The sequence below is a fragment of the Annulohypoxylon truncatum genome (assembly GCF_022578515.1).
Source record: "Annulohypoxylon truncatum strain CBS 140777 unplaced genomic scaffold F4807scaffold_9, whole genome shotgun sequence".
NCBI classification, from domain to species: Eukaryota; Fungi; Ascomycota; class Sordariomycetes; order Xylariales; family Hypoxylaceae; genus Annulohypoxylon; species Annulohypoxylon truncatum.
Genome location: NW_025953795.1, coordinates 364,954 through 382,986, shown reverse-complemented (window position 1 = coordinate 382,986; position 18,033 = coordinate 364,954). Strand labels below are relative to the sequence as shown.

Genomic DNA, 18,033 nt, shown 5'->3' with positions numbered 1-18,033 from the left:
GGTGGCTTTCAGAGTGGGTAGGATTGACATAGCGGCAGCTGCGGCTGATTAGGCCGGCTTTGACGAGCGGGTATCTAAGAAATATGAGTATTTGTCGATCTTCATAGTATGTGTTGCGAGATAATGAGCACCCTACAGCCCCATCGTTTCATGTTGCGTAGTGGATGATAGCCGCGCGGAGAATTTGAATTCGAAATGGTAGGTGGGCAGGGAGCGCAATAATTGTATGGAAAAGGACAATGAGGGGAATAGACAAGGTGTGATTGATCACATTCCACAGTTACTAACCGGCAAGCCATGCACGTCAGCGTAGCTGTTCCGAAGCCGCTCGGCAACTGATCTGACGTCTTGAGATTTTCTTAATCGTTCTGTCTCAGTTGCCTGTATCTCGGACATCTCGTGGAGAAATCAGAACGACGCGAGTTTCCAGCCTGCCAACCTAGTAACTCGCTTGACAAACTGGCTTGGCATTTCCTCTCGTTCTTGGACCAATGGCCTAAGAAAGAGACTAAAGACGTTCCTGTTGGAAAGCTTCCAGACCCTTACCTAACAACAATTTATGACTAATAGTAGCAATGCGTAAGTTGAAGCGGATTTCCGGGAGTGAAGCTAGGGCTCAGATGCGGCTCTATATAGCCAGCATGTACCCTGTAGATCGCGTGGGCGACGGGTACGCCTAGTTGGTAAATACCTATTTCGTGACTAGGTAGATCTGAAGTACGGCTCGTAAGGCTTTTCCCCGAGTTAAGGCCAGAGCGAATTCGGAGAATTGGGGAAGCTGAAATTCGATTTTTTTCGTACTAATCGATGCTGCATGCTGCGGCTCGGTCTTACTTGAGACGAGCATATGGATGGACGGTAATGTCAGGACCCGGTGGTGGTAGTGGTCGTTTATGGAACTTTTACCGTGTATCGCAGCCATCAGAATTCCTCCTGCAAACCCTTGCTTAACCGGAATGGCTCCCCGTTCAGACGAGACCTTTATAGAAAGTCCAGCCGATCTGGTCTGCTCCAAATGTGATTTTTACTTAGACAACTTTCACGCATACCGTAATTCGTAATCATGGCGGTAGATGATGTGGGCTGTGAGAGTTGAGAATTAAGGTGGCGCTCTAGAGAATCGAGATTTGGTAACATGCAGTTTACCGCGTGTATACAACCGAAACGACGTCGCAGTAAAAGTTGTGACAATCCCTTGCTCATATATAATCGCGTTTTACACAAGCCCTCCTTTTCATGAAACACTTTCATGGAGAACTTAACCCCAACGCCTCATCTGCACTAGTACGATGATCCTCGCGGACCTCCTGTGGAGGACTCAAGAGCCATCCACTTTGCCCACATCATCGGGATAGTCGTGGCGATGCTTTTGGCAAGTGGGCACGAGACCTAAGAAATCTCGACGGTAAAGGTTCTAGAACGCCATAGTCCATAAGTGTCCATAGCGGATGGCACGAAAAAAGGCTGCAGTTCGTAGTGTTGTAGCGCAGTTAGAATGGAGTTGGGATGGAGCTTTCCCGCTTCTTTCTGCGAAATGAATACGACAACACACAGAAAGAAGCAATTAGTCGCGTGACCAATGATCTGGTCAGTATGCCTTAACGGTGAAGAGAGCACGGATGGGGAGGGGTGGTAAGGGTAGTGTTAGGTAACATGAAGGGATCGGGAATGAAAAGTGGAAGAGCTTTTAGAATGTCTCAAGACCTATTATATAGCGGTGAAAGCACACGTGTTGGATATAAGGTTTCTGATTGGAGGGGAAGGAGCTGCACGACGACAGCATCGTTGCTGCAGTCTATCTCAATCGAAACATTGAATTCCAACATTGAAAGCGGATTACGTTTATGAAGCGAACCTGTAATACCTGCTTATGCAGGCTAATTCATACATGTACTATCAGACCCGGCTGTTAGGTAATGGTACATATTGTGTAGTGTAGGACAAGAGTTTAAACATTATGGTCCAATCAGATCCGATCAAAATCCATGTCTCGCTATACTAAAACCAGGGTCTTGCTGGGTATTTAACGAATAAGCTTGCCTCTACGGCTTTGACTTGTAGCTGCCTCGTTAGATGCAATGAGAACTTGCATATAATGAATTATAAGCATTTAAGTCTTTCTCCGGTCCAATTGATTTACCTTGCCAACATCATCTCGTCTCGAGAGTATGGTTGCACTTACAATCAATTACATATTCTTTCCTGCATGTGAGCAATTTCAGCTGTAACCTTTCACCGCAGCTTGGGGGAGTAGCGAGAACAAAGACGTAAGGTGCCAAGGAGCGATAGAACGACGTGAGGGTAGATCTGGTGATATTCATCAAACCGTCTCGTATCAAGTAGGCCTTAGTATATAGTATCTACCCAGATAGCAGAAGTAGTGCTGGTGAGTCTGGATGAGATCAGCGCAGGGGCCGAGACCGCTATAGTTCCTGGTGTAGGTACGTATAAGCCGCTAAGATATCAAGAAGAGTCTAATGCCTAGAATAGTTAAGGCTGATCAAGGTGTGTCCCGGCATTGATATGTAATAGAGAAGATAGTTGAATTGGATGAATTCGGAAATCGTAGGCGTCTAGCGGGACGAAGAACCGTCCGAAAATCTCGAGATTCTTTCTCCGGGGCGTTTCATTCAAGGGAATCCCGGCCGAATACAAATAGAGACTGCATAATACTTAAAAATAAAAACTGCATAGCTCGGCGCTACTGTAAATAATGAGACCACTTTGACCTTTATTTTCTTCTCTTCGCCTTCGTCGGTTGATCTTCACATCTACATTCACATTCGCTTGACTTTCGAACTTCGAAGAATTCTAGGCTCTTCTATCTAAACCTGTCACTGAAACCCAATTGCTCCTCTTAGAACCCGAAAAGTGACGATCAATATCTGAATATTTTGTCTGTGCAGATAAACATTTCTAAAGACTAGGTACAGACTAAACATCCTGACATCCCGACTTATCTCTGTCCACCTTTTCGATTCCAAGGTTTATTCTTGCAGGTACTTACGTATAGGTACCCACTAGCCAAGGCAGGTGGCACCAAGAAACGAGGGCCTCCTACGTATCGTATCTTCTTCGTACCATCCCAGCTCAGCCAGGCCAGACCAGACGGATAAGACACATAACGTCATATTCTTATTATTGCACATGGAAGATTAAAACGAAGGTTGAACGGTCCAAGGTCCGAGCACTGAGACATACTAAACTCCCGATTTCCCCACACCACCAGTACTCTTATCACCGTCCTTCCCGTTTCCAAACAAACGAATAAAAACTAACAAAAAGTCCCATTGATACCGACATCGATATCGACCAATCTTTCTCTATCCACACCGAATGCACTCAATTCGTGCCGTACCCATAGGAAGAGCCGGGACTTTGACCAATTGCCTATTGACGAAGACGAAATAGAGTCGCAGCGGCTATTTAGACCGCGGTGGCGTCGCTCAAATCGTGAGAATTATCGACGATGAAATACGGGGAACACTTTGAGGAAGAGTCGGTTCCAAGTTGGGGTCTACACAATATCGATTACAACTCGCTCAAACACCAAATCAAGGCGCATACGACGAAAGACCAGGCTACCGCCATAGCAATTCCGGGACAACAGGACTATGCTCTGAAAAGATTCGAAGATGCCTTCTACTTCGAGCTCTGCAATCAACATAACCGGGTCGGTCTCTTTGTCACAAGCAAAGCAGACGAGATCTCGAGGCGCCTGCGTGAGTTTTGCCAAGTCTTACCAAGCCCTCCCGACGCCACAACAAAGTCAATTGGCATATGACAATCAACTAACCATCAGCTGTTCAGGTCACCTCTCCGACTCTGTACACCAACTTATAGTACGATGCAACAATGCAGGTGGTGTGTCCCCAAAGCGACAACGGCGGTTGGCCAAGTATGCTCTACAAATCGACGAATGCGACGACGACATCAAGGCCTTGAGCCGATTTGTTAACGCCCAAATAATAGCATTCCGGAAGATCCTGAAGAAGTACAGGGTATGCTCCTACACCTAACTTTGTGTGCCGATGCGGGAAGAAACCTACGCCTGCTTATGACACAGCGCTAACCTTTACTCAACCTTATAGAAATGGACCGGTTCGACAACGTTGGGTAGTCGTTTCAAGGAGAACATCCTAAGTTCACCTAAGAGCTTTACGAGGCGCGACATCACCCCCCTTCGACTGCAACATCGTGAGCTGCTCACCACCTTGGAGGCCGCCTCTCCCGATATCGACTCTTTCCAAGCCGAGCGACAGAAGCAGAAACAGAAAGCGAATTCCGAACAACCTAATCACAGTCGCCGATCGTCCCCAACACGGAAGCCGAAGTCTTCGTCCGTGAGCACACCGGGAGGCTCATCGATGACGTACTGGAACGAATATGACCACGGCAGCGAAGCGGGGGATTACGAGGAGGGTGGATACGCACTTTACATTGACCCAAACGCAAACGCGGACTTTCCTGGATTCGTCTACGTTAAGACCATGTTCACGGCGCCGATGGATAAGGTCCGGCAGTGGCTTAAGACGCGCTCGCCGCACTCGTCCGAAAGGCAATCGCTTCTCTCCGGCCGCGGGCAGTCGCCAGTCGATTATTTCAGCACTCGTCATTCGGCCACCGCCCACACTACCGACAACGAAACGACCGAGGACGAGTACGCGTCATCCCTGAACTCGAGCATCGGCCGCAGAAACAAGTCCAAGTACGCCGCCCTGCCGGCCACCGAAGAGGGCTCCGACTACCAGATCGCCCTGTACCATGACAAGGTACTCACGCGCGCCGTGATCCTGGCCTTCGTCACCGCCTTCATCCTACTGGCTATTTCGGGGATCTTGATCGCTACGGGCCGTCATAAGATGCGCCTCGAGGTCGACGCGGGCGTCACGGTCGGTTCGGTCGCGAGCCTGTTCTGCTCCTGCATGGGCTTGGGAGCTATGCTGTACCGGCGGTACCCCGTCGGCTTCCTCTACACGCTTGCCGTGTGGGCGGCGTTTGTGGCGGTGTGCGCGCTCAACGGCATGTTACTTGTGCTTGTCGTGGGGAGCAACGGGTTATGACACGCTTCTTCTTCTGTCGAATGACTACGGTCGTCTCTCCTTGGGTTTATCCGGCGTTTTGTTTTCTAACTTGACAGGCGTTTGGGTTAGAGGTTTCGGGCGCATATACCTTGTCGCGCTTACGTATGGGGTTCGGATGCCCCGCACGAAGGTCCCGTATCCCCCTCCCCCGTCTTTCCCTAGGTATATATTGGGTGCTTAGGTACCACGTACCTAGATGATTATGACATCAGGGCATAGAGGTGGGATTATAGGAAGCGATCACGGAATCCCGGGATGTCGGTGGTAACCCTGGCAACCGGGTGTTCTCGACGAGATTTGTATTATCCTGTCCGTGTCGTTTTCCTAAGGGTTTCGAGCTTTTGTTTTGTTTGGAGTGGTCATGATACGATACCAACCCCTTAGAGCCTGTATTCGCGTTTGTTTTGTCTTTAACAGGTTGGTCTGGTCGCGGCTACTGCTGCGGGTGAGTAGAGAGATTGGGATAGGGATGGAGAGGAAGATGGGGTTGTACATTTATTAAGAATGTAGTATGTGTAGTAGCATCATTATATACCGTGCGTCTCAGGACGAGAATCTAGTTGTGCTTTTAGGTTTTCCTTCGCTCGTGATACCGGAGTAGAGAAGTTGCGTATGGGAGATCGCTGGTAAAGGGTAACAAGGGTGAGGGGGTTGTAGTTGTTATTTTTTAGTCGTGGAATGTTGGAGAGAGGGATGAAGGCCATGGGCGTGAAGTGGGCGTCTTGTATGGCTGACGTGAGACATTTGCTATTTACTTGGCAACTTGGAGAGGAAGAGGAGAAGCGGAGAAGTTGTATGCTGCGCCGTAACTCTCTATAATAGTTAGGAGCGACTGTTGCCGATCTTGAATTATATACACCTCGGTGGGGTTACGAATGTAGAAGAGTGGGTGGATTAACTATGACACTTCGTTGTTTATATACTTGCCTTGGTATAGGGATCTCAGGGAGGAGTCGTGAGCTAAATTCGCCCGTAATCAAAGAGGAATGAATGTGAACATGCTGCACATATATATCACATATGGTTGAGAGTAGGTCAATATATAAATATATATCAAAGTTGGAATCAATTTTTGGCCTCAGATAACTATCGCCACCACGCCAACGCCGTTCTGAGAAGAGTCCTAGAAAAATAGATCCTCCGTGCCATTTGAAACCTGTATAATCCGTACCTTTAGTGCTGTAGTCCTGTGTACCTACTCGGGTAGGAAGGATGTTTTGCAAATAAATAACCTGCCCCTTTCCAAACACCAAGTTTATATCCATAAGCCGAGATCAACCCAGCTAGAGAGACAGGGGCGCAGGAGATTGTCCAAAGAAAGCGCCTATACATATCCCATCAAAATCCTCTTTCGTCTAGCGATAGAAATATAGCCATTCCGGAAGAAATCGTAGTCTTCCGCTTAAACCTCCGAGCCCAGGTCGTAGGTCTTTTTCCATAACAGATAAGCGAACGTTATACTCCGTCGTAAGTCCTAAACATCACACCCAACAACAAACACGAACCCTACCCGCACCCCAGGGGAAAGCGTCTTGTCACTGTCGACCGAAGTCGAAAGCCACGGCATATGTCGGCGGTCTTATTTTCGAACCTTTCAGATACTGCCTTCGATCCACGCCTATTTTCTTTTCGAGCTGTGACATCATTTTCTCTGTGATCTTGGTTAGCATATTTGCACAATCCTGCAATATCAACTTGCGACACCCGGACTTCTCTCGAACAAGTTAGGGCCAAGGGAGGGGACGGTATCATAGGACCAGCATCTAGGACTTGTAATCCCTATTCCCCAAACCCAACGTAAACTTAACAAGAGAGGGAAAATGAATAGGCACTAACCGGCAATACCCCACCGAAAACTAAACAGCGTCAAGCTCTCGAACTTCTCCGCGATGTTCTCCTGGCACTCGGCCCTGTTGTCGGGGAAGATGCGGCCGAGGCTCGCGAACGCGAGGATCACCAGGTAACACGTGGCGCCGGCGGGCGCGCACAGCTGGGCCGGCGACTTGGGGTTCGCGCCGTAGTCCGCGTTGAGCTTGCACGAGATGTCCGTCGACATCTTGCACGCGAAGCGCAGCGCCATGACCGCCGTGTCGAGCTCCGGATTCGATCGCAGGATCGCGTCGGCCGGGCTCGACGATCCCGTCTCTACTCCTATTCCTGCCCCCGACCCCGAGCGCGAACCGGAGTGCGAGCCCGGAATCCCGTCTATCGTCGCGCCCGCCGCCGCGGAAGAAGAAGAAGCCCCGCTGAATTCGGCCGACTCGCTCGACGACTCAGACGAGTAAGAATGCAACGTCTCCGGCGGCGCCGGGAGCGGTAAATCGCCCATCCCCATTTCTACATCCATACCGCTGCTACAGCTACTCTCAAGCACAGCCAAATACGGCAAGTAAAGAATGAAAAGCGCGCTAACAAGCATAGCGAAGCAATCGAGCACGCCCTCCCAATCCAGCGTGTTGTTCAGCAGCGTGAGCGTAGTCTCGCGGATCTCGCGGTCGAGGTCCGCGTACGCGGCCACGAGCGGCATCTTCCCGGGCCTCTCGTCGCGCTCCTTGTCGATGCGGATCGCGCGGTGGAACAGTGTCGCTGCTTTCGCCGACAGCTGGAACCCGCCGAACTTCTCGCTGCTGACGAGCACGCTTGTGCTTAGGTGCCGCGTCACCGTCGTCGCCGTTGTTGACGATGGGGGAGACACGGGGAAGTTGCGGCCGTCCGGCGGAGGCGTCATCGGCGGCGTTTCCGGGAGGAGCGTGTTGCGCGTTGGGGTTTCGAGGAGGAAGGGTAGGTCTTTGGCGTCTTCGTCTTGGTGAATCGATCTAGGTTTTCTTTGTAAGTACTAGTATAGCGAAACCTATATTAAAAGCAACCATATTCAATATTCGTCGGGTTGTCGTATCTTATATCCCCAAAACCCGCAAACATCCCCTTCGTACACTTCATACCCAACCCAACACAACCTGGGGGAAAAAAGGGGGGGTTACTTCATAAAAAATAGCAACACTCACTGCTCAAGAATAAACATCCCCCACCACAAGCACCCCATCTGCTCCTCCTCCACACTCAGCATCAGCGCGTCATCATCCACACCATCAGCAATCTGCCCAGGTTTAATATCCATGACGCGCGCCGTAACCACAGCCTGGCTGAGCGTCCGGTACGCCGTCACGATCTCGCCGTGCCCGTACTCGTACAGCGCCAGCAGCGCGCCCGCCTGCACCAGCTCCACGCTGGGCCGCGGGTCCCCGACGCAGCCCAGGAGCAGAGGCGACAGCAGCCGCTTTACCGTCCGGTACGTCGCGTCGAATATCGGCTGCTCCCCCGCATCCACCGTCAGCCGCATCCGCGTGTTCAGGTACATCGCCAGCACCAGCAGCGCGACCGTCTTCGACGACCAGTCCGTGCTCGTCGTCGTCGTCGTCTTCGGCTGCTGCTGCTGCTGCTGTTGACACGCCGTCGTCAGCGCGTCCGCGAAGCTAGGGGTGAGGTTCAAGCCGGCAACAGAATCGCGGCGCGAAGCCGTCGACGTCGAGTTGGATCGCGAGTTAGGGACCGAGGGCGGCGTGTAATTATTGTTATTGTTGTTATTGCTGTTGTTGTTAATGGCGTTGTTGTAGCTATCGCCCGGCGGCGAGCCGGAGGCGAGAGAGGCGACGAGGGCGGCGGCCTGGCGCTCGAAGACGGCCGGGTGCACGACGGCGAACCACGGGTGCACGCAGAAGAAGTAGTTGGTGACGGCGGCGCGCCAGTCGACCGGCGGGTGTCCCGCGCCCGCGCCCGCGGGGACGAGCGACAGCAGCTGCGCGGCGGAGATGCCGTCGAGGGGCTCGGGCGCGCGGAGGAGCGGGTCGTGCGTCAGCGGGCGCGGCTGGTAGATGACGAACTGGGCCCCGTGCGGGTTCGCGCTGCTGGAGATGTCGTGCACGTATTGGCACTTGGCGTTTAGCCTGTTCGGCTTGGTCAGCTTTCTTGTCGGGCTCGTATCCTTGCGCGTATCCAGGCAGGCAGGTAGGTAGGTAGGACGTCCCTAAAGGGGGGGGTAGGGTAAGATAGATGGATAGCGGGATGCCTAGAGAGTGGTATATAATACGTCGACATCCGGATTAGAGACACCTGCTGCAGGGACCCGAGCCGAACTTGTCGAAGTAGGAAGGGAAGGGACGGGACGGGACGGGAAGGGTATACCGCACCTTTTACACCGGTCGCAGAAGGGCAGCCTCTTGTCACACTTGCGCTTAGAAGCCCGGCATTTCTCGCACGCGCGGGCGGCCAGCCCACCTATGGCGGCGGCAGCATCGATCGCGCTGTAAGGGGGAGGGCCCTGGAGGCAGTGCCGCTTTGGAGACGGCCCGGGCGACGAGTCCGGCGTCGTCTCGGACACGGGCGAGATCTCGTGGGCGGAACCCCGTCTCGCCGTCGCTATGTACGCCGACATGGTTGACGAATAATTCTATGCGACTTCCTTGTACACTTGCCTTACTGACTAGGTAGGTACGGGAATATAGGGCGCGGTATATCGTAAAACGTACTCGGCCAGACCGAGACGACCGGTAAGAGAGATCTGATAATCCTGGCTGCCAACCGATACCAGGAACGGGAGATGTCATGTCCTCATGTGCAGGTCGAGTACCTGGGTAAGGCGGGATTGTGTGACTGGAGACCTAGGGAGGAGAGAACGTGTCTTAGACTGCTTAAGGACGTATGTATTAGATGATGCGTAAAGGGGTGTTTCGGATACTCGCAGCCTCACAGGCTGATGGGCTAATGATGTAATATTGATGATCCCGACACCGAGAACTTCCGCGGAACGAACCTTTTTCCACCTCGCGAGTGCTGACGATTTGCTTTTTCCCAGCTTCGAGGTTCACCCAGGGGGGATGTTTGAGTTAGGTAAAGAACCCTCCTGCCGTTCGCCGTTTGCCGTTTTTGCTAACGTCTGGGGTTTTTAGACTGGCAGTAGGAAAGTAGACAATTGGTCTGGACTGGGCGATCGACGATCGACAGCTCGAGCCGGGAAGGATGAAAACATTGGACAGGGATTGGCCGATGAGGCGACATGTAGTGGTAGCACAAGTACGAGGGACGGCGAGAAATAAGAAAAGGTGGTGTAGGTGAGAAATGAGATGAGATGAGATGAGATGAATCAACTTACGAAAAGATCTTTCAACTTCTTATTTCTCTCCTTCGTCGTTTATTATTCATAACTAAACTCCTAACTCCGAGGAGTTCGATATTAACGACGCCACGCTATGTGAGTTGACGATTCAGTACGCTTTATATCGTCTTCACACTAGTCTTATTCCCAGCTTTGAACGTAGGTAAGAAGGGCTTGCCGAGGTCCTTGGCAGTCAGCCATTCAAGGGCGAACCGTTTATTATAAGTCCGCTTCAGATGACATTGACTATTACAGCGGGTTCATCCAGTACCTATCAATGGATATAAGTTAATTATACCTAAGTAATGATCAATATTGACGTGGTTACCTACCTACCCTAGGTAAGCAACTTTCCACACAGAACGAAACTATCGTTGACCAAGACAGCCCGCATAGGTTCTTCTAGAAGAATTCTAGAGGTAGTATCTTACGTGCCTAGCATTCCAGAACAAGCGAAATATCGGTGAGACATCCAGAACGAGGCTGAAAAGCGCCGGGGAGAGGCCACATACAGTTGTACCTACTCATCACAAAAGGGGCTAAGCCGATGTAAGCTACAAGCTGTCATCCGAACGATCAACAATTACCATTGGCTCAAGGAATAATATATCACGGCCCCACCCTGCATACCCTCTACATAAGAAGGCGTTCGTCTACCTCGCTCTGATTTGTCCCAGCTGAGGTTAAGAGCTTTCTACTGCTGCGTAAGTAGATGAGAAAAGCGGTCGGTAGGGGTTGCTACTACCGTTATCTGCATGTGAAGGGATGGGTGGGAACCTTGGAGGCGGGACCAAATAGGTTTCGGGGGCAAGGGGGTGGAGGGGGGAAGGAAAACGTCAGTACCCAGGTAACTAGAAAATATCCCGACGCGCCAATGAGGCTCAATGGAGGCGTACTATGTACGTTAATGATTCTAGCTCGATACGCCCTAGTTTTTATCCCGTCAATAGTAACATCCCATCCATCATAGATTTATAACAGAGTTTTTTTTCCTAAATCAAATCTCTCACTTCAAGGGTCGCCTTATGTAACACGCGAGAAAGGTATAGCTCCGAATACTGGTCCGAACGCAGTTCATGTAGAGGTGATTACCTGACTGCCCGAGCAGCATGAGTAAGACTTATATAAAAGCACAGGTCTTCGTAATGGCCATTGCCACTCTAGCAGCCACCCTCCCAAGAGTAACTCCAACCGATCTTTTATTTGGCGAACCGGGTTCATGGCTCTAACGTGCAGATGCGATCGTCTCGTGGCATTAAGAGTTGTTACCTATGTAGCTGCATTGTCCTTAGGTATTCCCTTATCCCCACCTGTTATCATGTGTACCTAGTCAGTCTCATGCAGCATATCCATACCCTAGCCATACCCTATTCATATCCTTATCATTACCCTTACCAGGCCATACCTATCCCTTTTACCTTTAGTGCAACTCATTATATCGTTAAAGTGCCTGTCAACGGCAAATTCCTGCTACTGCCTCCCACAAAAACGCCATATTTGCCTGGCTGCAGGCGCCATTTCTGGGCCACCACATCCCAAATACTAAGATCTCGTCTCGTAAGTTCAAACCCGACCGTCACCGTAGCTGACGAATTCACCGCCGGCTTCTCGAAACCGCGAAGCTGTTTCGCAGGCGCGTTCGGGATGCCCACGTACAACTGCGCGACCTCAGCACCGTCCACATCGCCGCTGTTCCGAATAGTCGCGTTGACCGTCGCCACCACATCCCACAGGTCTTCTTGTCCGCCTTCGCGAATCGCGCCGGTGGGATATTCGTCCGTATTCGTACTGTTTTGTTTCGTGACCTGTAGGTCCGAATACTCGAACGTAGTGTAGCTCAAACCAAACCCGAATTCGTACCGGGGTGTGATGTTCTTGAGATCAAAATGGCGATAGTCGATGTACACGCCCTCGACGCTGAAATTGGACTGCGGGAACTTTTCAAATTGGCCGGATGGAAGGTCGGGTCCCGCGAATGCTTCATAGTCGGACTCGTTGCGGGCGATCGTGAAAGGTAGCTTACCGGACGGGTTTGATTCTCCATAGAGGAGTGATACGAGCGCTCGACCGGATGCTTCTCCAGGTAAGTGCGCGAATATCAGTGCTGTCACGTTGGGGTGGTCAATCCATTGGTCTACAAGTCGGACGCCGGCATTATGAAAGACCACTATAGTATTGTTGCATCGGTCTGCCACGTGCCGGATCAATCCGTCAGTATAATCGTCTCGCAGACCCGGGCGATCATATCCTTCACTTGCGAACGCATTGACGATGACAAGGCAAGGATCGGACGTGGCGGTAACGTCTGGCTCGGGGTTGAAGAAATCCCAGAACACGGCGGTACGATCGTCCAACGCGCGGGCGTTCAGGGCGTCAAATGGCGCGCTAACGGAAGCGGGTGTCACGGCGCCGGAACCCCCACCGCTGAATATTGTTCCGTTGGGAGCTATGTCAGAGAAGGCTTCATAGTAGTGGCCTGAAAACCCAGCTGCTGTGTCGCGCCCGAGATAGGATGATTCGCCTCCAAAGGTCCACGCGGCAACGCCACCGTTTGGTTTGTAGTTCCATTGATCAGGGTTCTTGGCGGAGTAGCCGAATATCGAGAGTATCTTCGGCTTTTTCAGCGGGAGGGTGTTGTTCCTGTTCTTCAGTAAGACGTGGCCTTCGATAGCACCATCTAACAGAATCTTCTGAGATGAAATGTTTCTTGCATCGACGATGTCGTGCGGTTTGGACAAGTCTGCAGGCATGCCGATACCAGGATCCGGGAATCCTTGGTCCTGCCCCAGTTGGTAGTAACCGGCCATGATTCGTGTAGCCATGTCATTTATACGATCCTCCGTGACTGATCCGTTCTTGACCGCCTTCGTAAGGTTGTCTCCCCATAGATCAGAATTCGGCATTACCATGTCCATTCCGGCCTCAGCTGACGCTACACCAGCATGCATGGCACCCCAGTCCGAGGTGATAGCTCCTTGAAAGCCTAGCTCCGTTTTGAGGATACCATTCTGGAGTTTGCTGTTCGCACAAGCATACGAATTGTTGACTCGATTGTATGAGCACATAACGTTGGCAGTGCCGGCTTTGACAGCATCTTGGAAGGGCCTGGAATCAAGTCAGTTATTACACTCCAAAACCGATTAGAAACACCAGTCTTACCACAAGTAAAGTTCGTGCAGAGTCTGGTCATCAATATTAGCCGAGAAGGATTCGACATCACCAGTAGGCTGTCGGTTCGTCTCTTGTTCATTACCAATGAAGTGCTGCATACTCGGTTAGCTAGGACTCGCTCATATACATGGATTGACCTTACCTTTGTGCTTGTGATGACACCTTGAGATTGGATACCCTGTACGGTTTCTGATACAAGTGCACCCGAGAGGTACGGGTCAGGTGAGAAGCCCTCCCAATTACGGCCGCCGCGTACTACTCGGCCGAGTGGGCCAACAACGGGTCCGAGATGGATTTGAACTCCCTTGACTCTGAACTCGAGACCCATACTCTCAGCACGGCTTCGAGCTAAGACCTTGTTCCAGCTGGCGGCGACATGGAGGCCGCTTGGGAATCCGCTGACAAAATCCGTGCCACGAACACCCTGGCCGGCATCGTTGAGACAAAATCCCGAAAAATTCATTCGGGGTATGGCGTCGATGTTCCCCGAGCAACCATTTACCGTGCCGGAACTGCCGGTCGATGAAGAGAGGCCCGAGGCTAGGCTTACCTTTTCCTCGGTCGTAAGTTGTTTTACGAAATTGAGGGCCTTGGTGTAAGCATCGGCCCATGCTCCAGTACCCGTCATCATCGCTATAGACGCGTGTATTAGTTTCTATCCAGCTGTTGATAAAGGTAGTTGTACGGTCTAGATAGGTACTTACGCGAAGGATAAACAGGCTCTGATTGACCATAGAAATAAGTGTCGTCCGTAACGAGGCCAGTACTCCCAGTTCCTCCCGCAGACTCGCTGCTGCCGCCGCCTCGATTTCGTAAGGCAAGAAGGCCTAATAGGCCGAAGAGAGGTAATACCATGATGGTGATAAGGAGAGCAACGCCTCTTTTCTTTTGCAAGATAGGGAAGCGTTGCTGTTGATTATTCCACCATGAACGCTTTTGCGGTTGTTGTGGTAGTACCGCTTGGCCTTCAGACATCCAAGGCGGATTTTGCTTTGATTCTGCCATCTTGGATGTGTGGTGAATGGTCTGTCATCTGGTGGTATCGTAGAGGATTTGAACTCCCTTTCAAGAAACCAAAAGATTAAATTGCCCGCGCCTGTGATCCAAGCTGAAACAACTTGGGAGCTACAGAATAGGTTGGGGGGAGAAACGTCAAAATTATGTGTTCCCAGGGTATATGGTAAACAATAGTAGACGATGGTAGACAAGCGACCGGTTTAGCTTGGAGGCACTTTCAGTTACAATAGTGAATGCTTTTATTGTAGGACCTTTAAATGCTTGGAATGGGACAATGAACCATGCAAATACAACACTCGTCAAAAGGCGATGAAGTTTTGTTTATTAGATATTATCAGTTCCGTAGTCAGAGTGTATGTTTTGAGACAAACGAATGTTAGTTGAGTAATAGAAGAAAAAAAGAAGAAACTCAACTCCTAGATGCGAGGCTCGGCGAAAATACGAGAACGCTGTTTCCTACATTTTCGATGATCTCAGTTAACAGGCTGATGTCAATAACGAGCTTGTTGTTTCCCTGTTGCCAGGTTGATCGCTATTTAGGGGTATCAAAACCAATCATTATTGGTCAATCGGCAATGGCTAATTACATACGAGGTAATTGGGCAGGTAGATCCCATCGGTTGACGGCTTGACTCGACTAAGCTGGTTTCGGCACTAGAAACCTTGCTAAATATCTCCCCACGTGTCATAACCTAACCTTATTACCTTAATGCCATCTGGTAGGTGGTGCTAACTTCGTGAATAAATGAAACTGATAAATAAATATGTACTAGTCCACGGGTGATTACTTAATAAAGAGCTTTTTAACCTGTTAAACTCATAGGATACAGAGTCTTAATGGATGTGTTGAAAGTATCGTATGGCACAAGATTCACTGCGCATCTACTTATCACGAATATGTAGGTAAATAACAGTGGTAGACCAAGATAAACACCACACCACGGACACTAAAAACACAAGTGTTCACGATCATCAGGATCATCGTTGATGTATCTAACCGTTAGTCTGTGCTACTCCCCACGATCATACCTGCCCATGCGCATCATTCCGCTTCATATCGTGGACTCTCAGCAAAATAAAGTCCGCTGCCGCGGGCCGTCCATGTTCTATCGTGTCCCACAGACCATCCCATTGGGAACCTTGTGATGCATGATTCTGAGCTGATTTGAATTTACTTGGGTTATCTTCCTGCACAATGAGACTTGGACGCCTTTCTCGGAATTAGGTATATTTACTCGATCAATTATATTTTTACGTGAGCGGCTTACGGCAAACTTCAACCCATGCGATGGTTGAAGTTTCATCGTTGGCCTCGATATTTGACACCTGTCTGATCTACCTAATATACCTAATTGATGTATGAGTAGTTGGTATCGTACTGGCTCCTCCATTCATCAACTCGTCTCCGTAAAGCTTCGAACGCGAATTAGAAAAAACAAACATTGTGGTATCCAGCATCATAACTAAAGAACCGTATCGTGTCGGAGAGAGATTGTAAATCGTCCAATGCATATAACGCCAACCCCCAGGGAACTCCAAATCCACCATCTGTGGCCAAAGTTCGTCCTGTGGGACCCCCAGGGAAAGTCCCATATCCAAAGCTACTGCAATATACGCTTCCGAGGAGCACAGTGAATCGGCCGATCCGAGTACGTCGGCCATTTTCTCGGCTAGCCCATGCTCCACAATCGAATTTGAGGGGATAACGGTAGCGGATGGTGTAGCGCTGCTGCGCTTCGGGTCGTCGCGAGGAGCAGTATCGTACGGCTACATAAAGAGCGCGGTAACTATTGCTATATGCTTCGAAATGTTCAGCCGCACTGCTTGTAATCCTATTGTCTCGAATGCAACCGCAAAATCGCTGACCAACCTGGAGACCCCTTAGGATTTACGGTATGGCCAGATTCGGTTTCGCAGGGCATGATTCGGGAAAAAATACGTCCAGAAGCAGGCGACTCACAGTATCAGCTGCTTCAAATTGCGCTGAATGATCATGTCCTGCACCGAGCCCATCGTAATTTTGAGCAAGTTCGTATCCGTAGCGTTCGTGAAATGTCCGTAGATCTCTTTCTCGGGATTTCGGTTCAAGGCCCTAAACTTGTCCATGAAGTACTTGCTCGCTTGCTTGTAATCGTCCGGCGGCCCTTGATAGTCGACGAAACCGTGCGACGTTATAGGACTCGTGGCGATCTTCTCTTTAAAGAGATCCATCTTGTTGAGGAAGAGAATGAGGGCGGATTTGGTGAACCAATGAGAGTTCGCGATGGATTCCCAGAGCATGAGAGCTTCGTTCATTTGATTCTGCGAGATGCCAATTAGCTTAGCCGTAATCGTTACGCTTACACTGCCGACCCCCGGGATTTAGCTTTACTCACGCCATCTTTGTCCTCCACTAGACACTGATCGTAACCGCTAATTGCGACGAGGAACAACAAGCAATGGACATTTTCAAAGCAATGAATCCACTTCTTCCGCTCGGATCTCTGGCCACCCACATCGAACATTCGATACGTCAATTGGCCTAGGTCGAAGATGGTCTCGGTGATACCAGTCGTTCTTAACCGGGATCGGAGAAGATCTTGGTCGGTGGGGACGTAATCGCTCGCCCATATACGGTCGGCATCTTCGCAAAAGCTTGTCAAGGTATTAGCACGGTCGCTGGTGATATCAAAATCAACAGAATTTACGCACTATGCTAGGTTATCATGAAGGGCGTATTCGTTGCCCTTGAGAATAGCTTTTTGGACGCCACCATCGGCCCAGAGCGCTTTCACAGGTGCGAGATAATCCGGAGGAAGAGAATCGTGTGGTGATATTTCCGTGTCAACGAGAAGTAGGGCTTGGTTTTTCTGAAAGCCCCGAGTCAGCGATCAAAATTTACGAGGATCAAACCAGGCTAGCCATGTCTCGGAGTCCGCTAGAAACCTTCCACTCATAAACTTAATAGAGCATAGCTGTACAGGGCACATACCTCGTTGTCCTTATTTTCGAATTCGATGGAATAATCGGCCATGGCATCGAAGATAACACGCATGGATTGAACGACGTTGTTAAACACGACCGGCTTCCATTCCAGCTTTTCCGTTTTACTGAAGCCTTGCGCGTAAATCAATTTCATCTGCTTGAGCACCGTTGACTTGCCCGACTCTCCGGCACCTAGGCAAAAGTTCCGAGTTAGATGCGGTGTCCCGCTAGCTGAGACACAGGAGAGCAGTTGATGATTTCGTAAGGAGAGACTCCGGGTACGTACCTAGAAGGAGCAGCTTGACCTCTCGCGACATTCTCTTCTCATCTTGACGGATGATCTTATCAAGCTCCCGTGATCGCGCATTGCCCTCTTCGCTCTTTTTCCTGCTGCCGAAACACATGATGGGCAATGGGCGCGTATGTACGGGGGTGTTCTCTGTTCCTGGGACTGGGCTTCGGCTAGTCGTGTGTTAATACGGGTGTAGGAACAAAGCAAGTCCCGTTTATTCCCTTCGTTTGTTTGTTTATTTATATACAAGACAGCCTCGCACAGATAGTTATACTAAGACCGGCAAGTACGGCGAGAATGGATGAATGAATGAATGAAAAGAATGTATTCAAGCGGACGACTGAAGGCGCGGC

The 18,033-nt window shown here is 50.4% G+C and overlaps 4 protein-coding genes across 4 annotated transcripts; 1 reads left to right on the top strand and 3 right to left on the bottom strand.

The window, feature by feature from the left end:
- Window positions 1–3,149: 3,149 nt before the first annotated feature.
- F4807DRAFT_394112 (uncharacterized protein) lies at window positions 3,150–5,337 on the top strand. Its single transcript, XM_047995931.1, has 3 exons — window positions 3,150–3,722; window positions 3,811–4,001; window positions 4,092–5,337. The coding sequence occupies exons 1-3, from the start codon at window positions 3,470–3,472 to the stop codon at window positions 5,061–5,063; spliced, it is 1,416 nt and encodes a 471-aa protein (XP_047856077.1). The 5' UTR covers window positions 3,150–3,469; the 3' UTR covers window positions 5,064–5,337.
- A 1,147-nt stretch (window positions 5,338–6,484) lies between these two features.
- On the bottom strand, window positions 6,485–9,687 carry F4807DRAFT_394021 (uncharacterized protein). Its single transcript, XM_047995930.1, has 4 exons — window positions 9,272–9,687; window positions 8,090–9,028; window positions 6,921–7,900; window positions 6,485–6,735 (listed from the first exon to the last, which is right to left on the bottom strand). Exons 1-4 carry the CDS (start codon window positions 9,514–9,516, stop codon window positions 6,620–6,622), a joined length of 2,280 nt encoding a protein of 759 aa, XP_047856076.1. The 5' UTR covers window positions 9,517–9,687; the 3' UTR covers window positions 6,485–6,619.
- A 1,459-nt stretch (window positions 9,688–11,146) lies between these two features.
- On the bottom strand, window positions 11,147–14,915 carry F4807DRAFT_418207 (glycoside hydrolase family 3 protein). The gene is made up of 5 exons (XM_047997290.1): window positions 14,112–14,915; window positions 13,550–14,040; window positions 13,396–13,499; window positions 11,375–13,341; window positions 11,147–11,322 (listed from the first exon to the last, which is right to left on the bottom strand). Exons 1-4 carry the CDS (start codon window positions 14,410–14,412, stop codon window positions 11,670–11,672), a joined length of 2,568 nt encoding a protein of 855 aa, XP_047856075.1. The 5' UTR covers window positions 14,413–14,915; the 3' UTR covers window positions 11,147–11,322; window positions 11,375–11,669.
- A 1,465-nt stretch (window positions 14,916–16,380) lies between these two features.
- Window positions 16,381–17,792, bottom strand: F4807DRAFT_458448 (G protein alpha subunit; the record flags this gene model as incomplete). The annotated part of the gene is made up of 5 exons (XM_048001214.1): window positions 16,381–16,725; window positions 16,800–17,058; window positions 17,116–17,273; window positions 17,396–17,619; window positions 17,675–17,792. 5 exons carry the CDS (start codon window positions 17,790–17,792, stop codon window positions 16,381–16,383), a joined length of 1,104 nt encoding a protein of 367 aa, XP_047856074.1.
- Between the last annotated feature and the right edge of the window lie 241 nt (window positions 17,793–18,033).

Coding starts and splice junctions, on each gene's coding strand:
- F4807DRAFT_394112 (XM_047995931.1), top strand. CDS start 3,470: ATGAAATACGGGGAACACTTTGAGGAAGAGTCGGTTCCAAGTTGGGGT. Junction 3,723..3,810: donor CGAGATCTCGAGGCGCCTGC/GTGAGTTTTGCC, acceptor TCAGCTGTTCAG/GTCACCTCTCCGACTCTGTA. Junction 4,002..4,091: donor AGATCCTGAAGAAGTACAGG/GTATGCTCCTAC, acceptor TCAACCTTATAG/AAATGGACCGGTTCGACAAC.
- F4807DRAFT_394021 (XM_047995930.1), bottom strand. CDS start 9,516: ATGTCGGCGTACATAGCGACGGCGAGACGGGGTTCCGCCCACGAGATC. Junction 9,029..9,271: donor TTCTGCGACCGGTGTAAAAG/GTGCGGTATACC, acceptor CAAGCCGAACAG/GCTAAACGCCAAGTGCCAAT. Junction 7,901..8,089: donor GGGATGTTTATTCTTGAGCA/GTGAGTGTTGCT, acceptor AAGAAAACCTAG/ATCGATTCACCAAGACGAAG.
- F4807DRAFT_418207 (XM_047997290.1), bottom strand. CDS start 14,412: ATGGCAGAATCAAAGCAAAATCCGCCTTGGATGTCTGAAGGCCAAGCG. Junction 14,041..14,111: donor AGAGCCTGTTTATCCTTCGC/GTAAGTACCTAT, acceptor ACGCGTCTATAG/CGATGATGACGGGTACTGGA. Junction 13,342..13,395: donor CTGCACGAACTTTACTTGTG/GTAAGACTGGTG, acceptor ACTTGATTCCAG/GCCCTTCCAAGATGCTGTCA.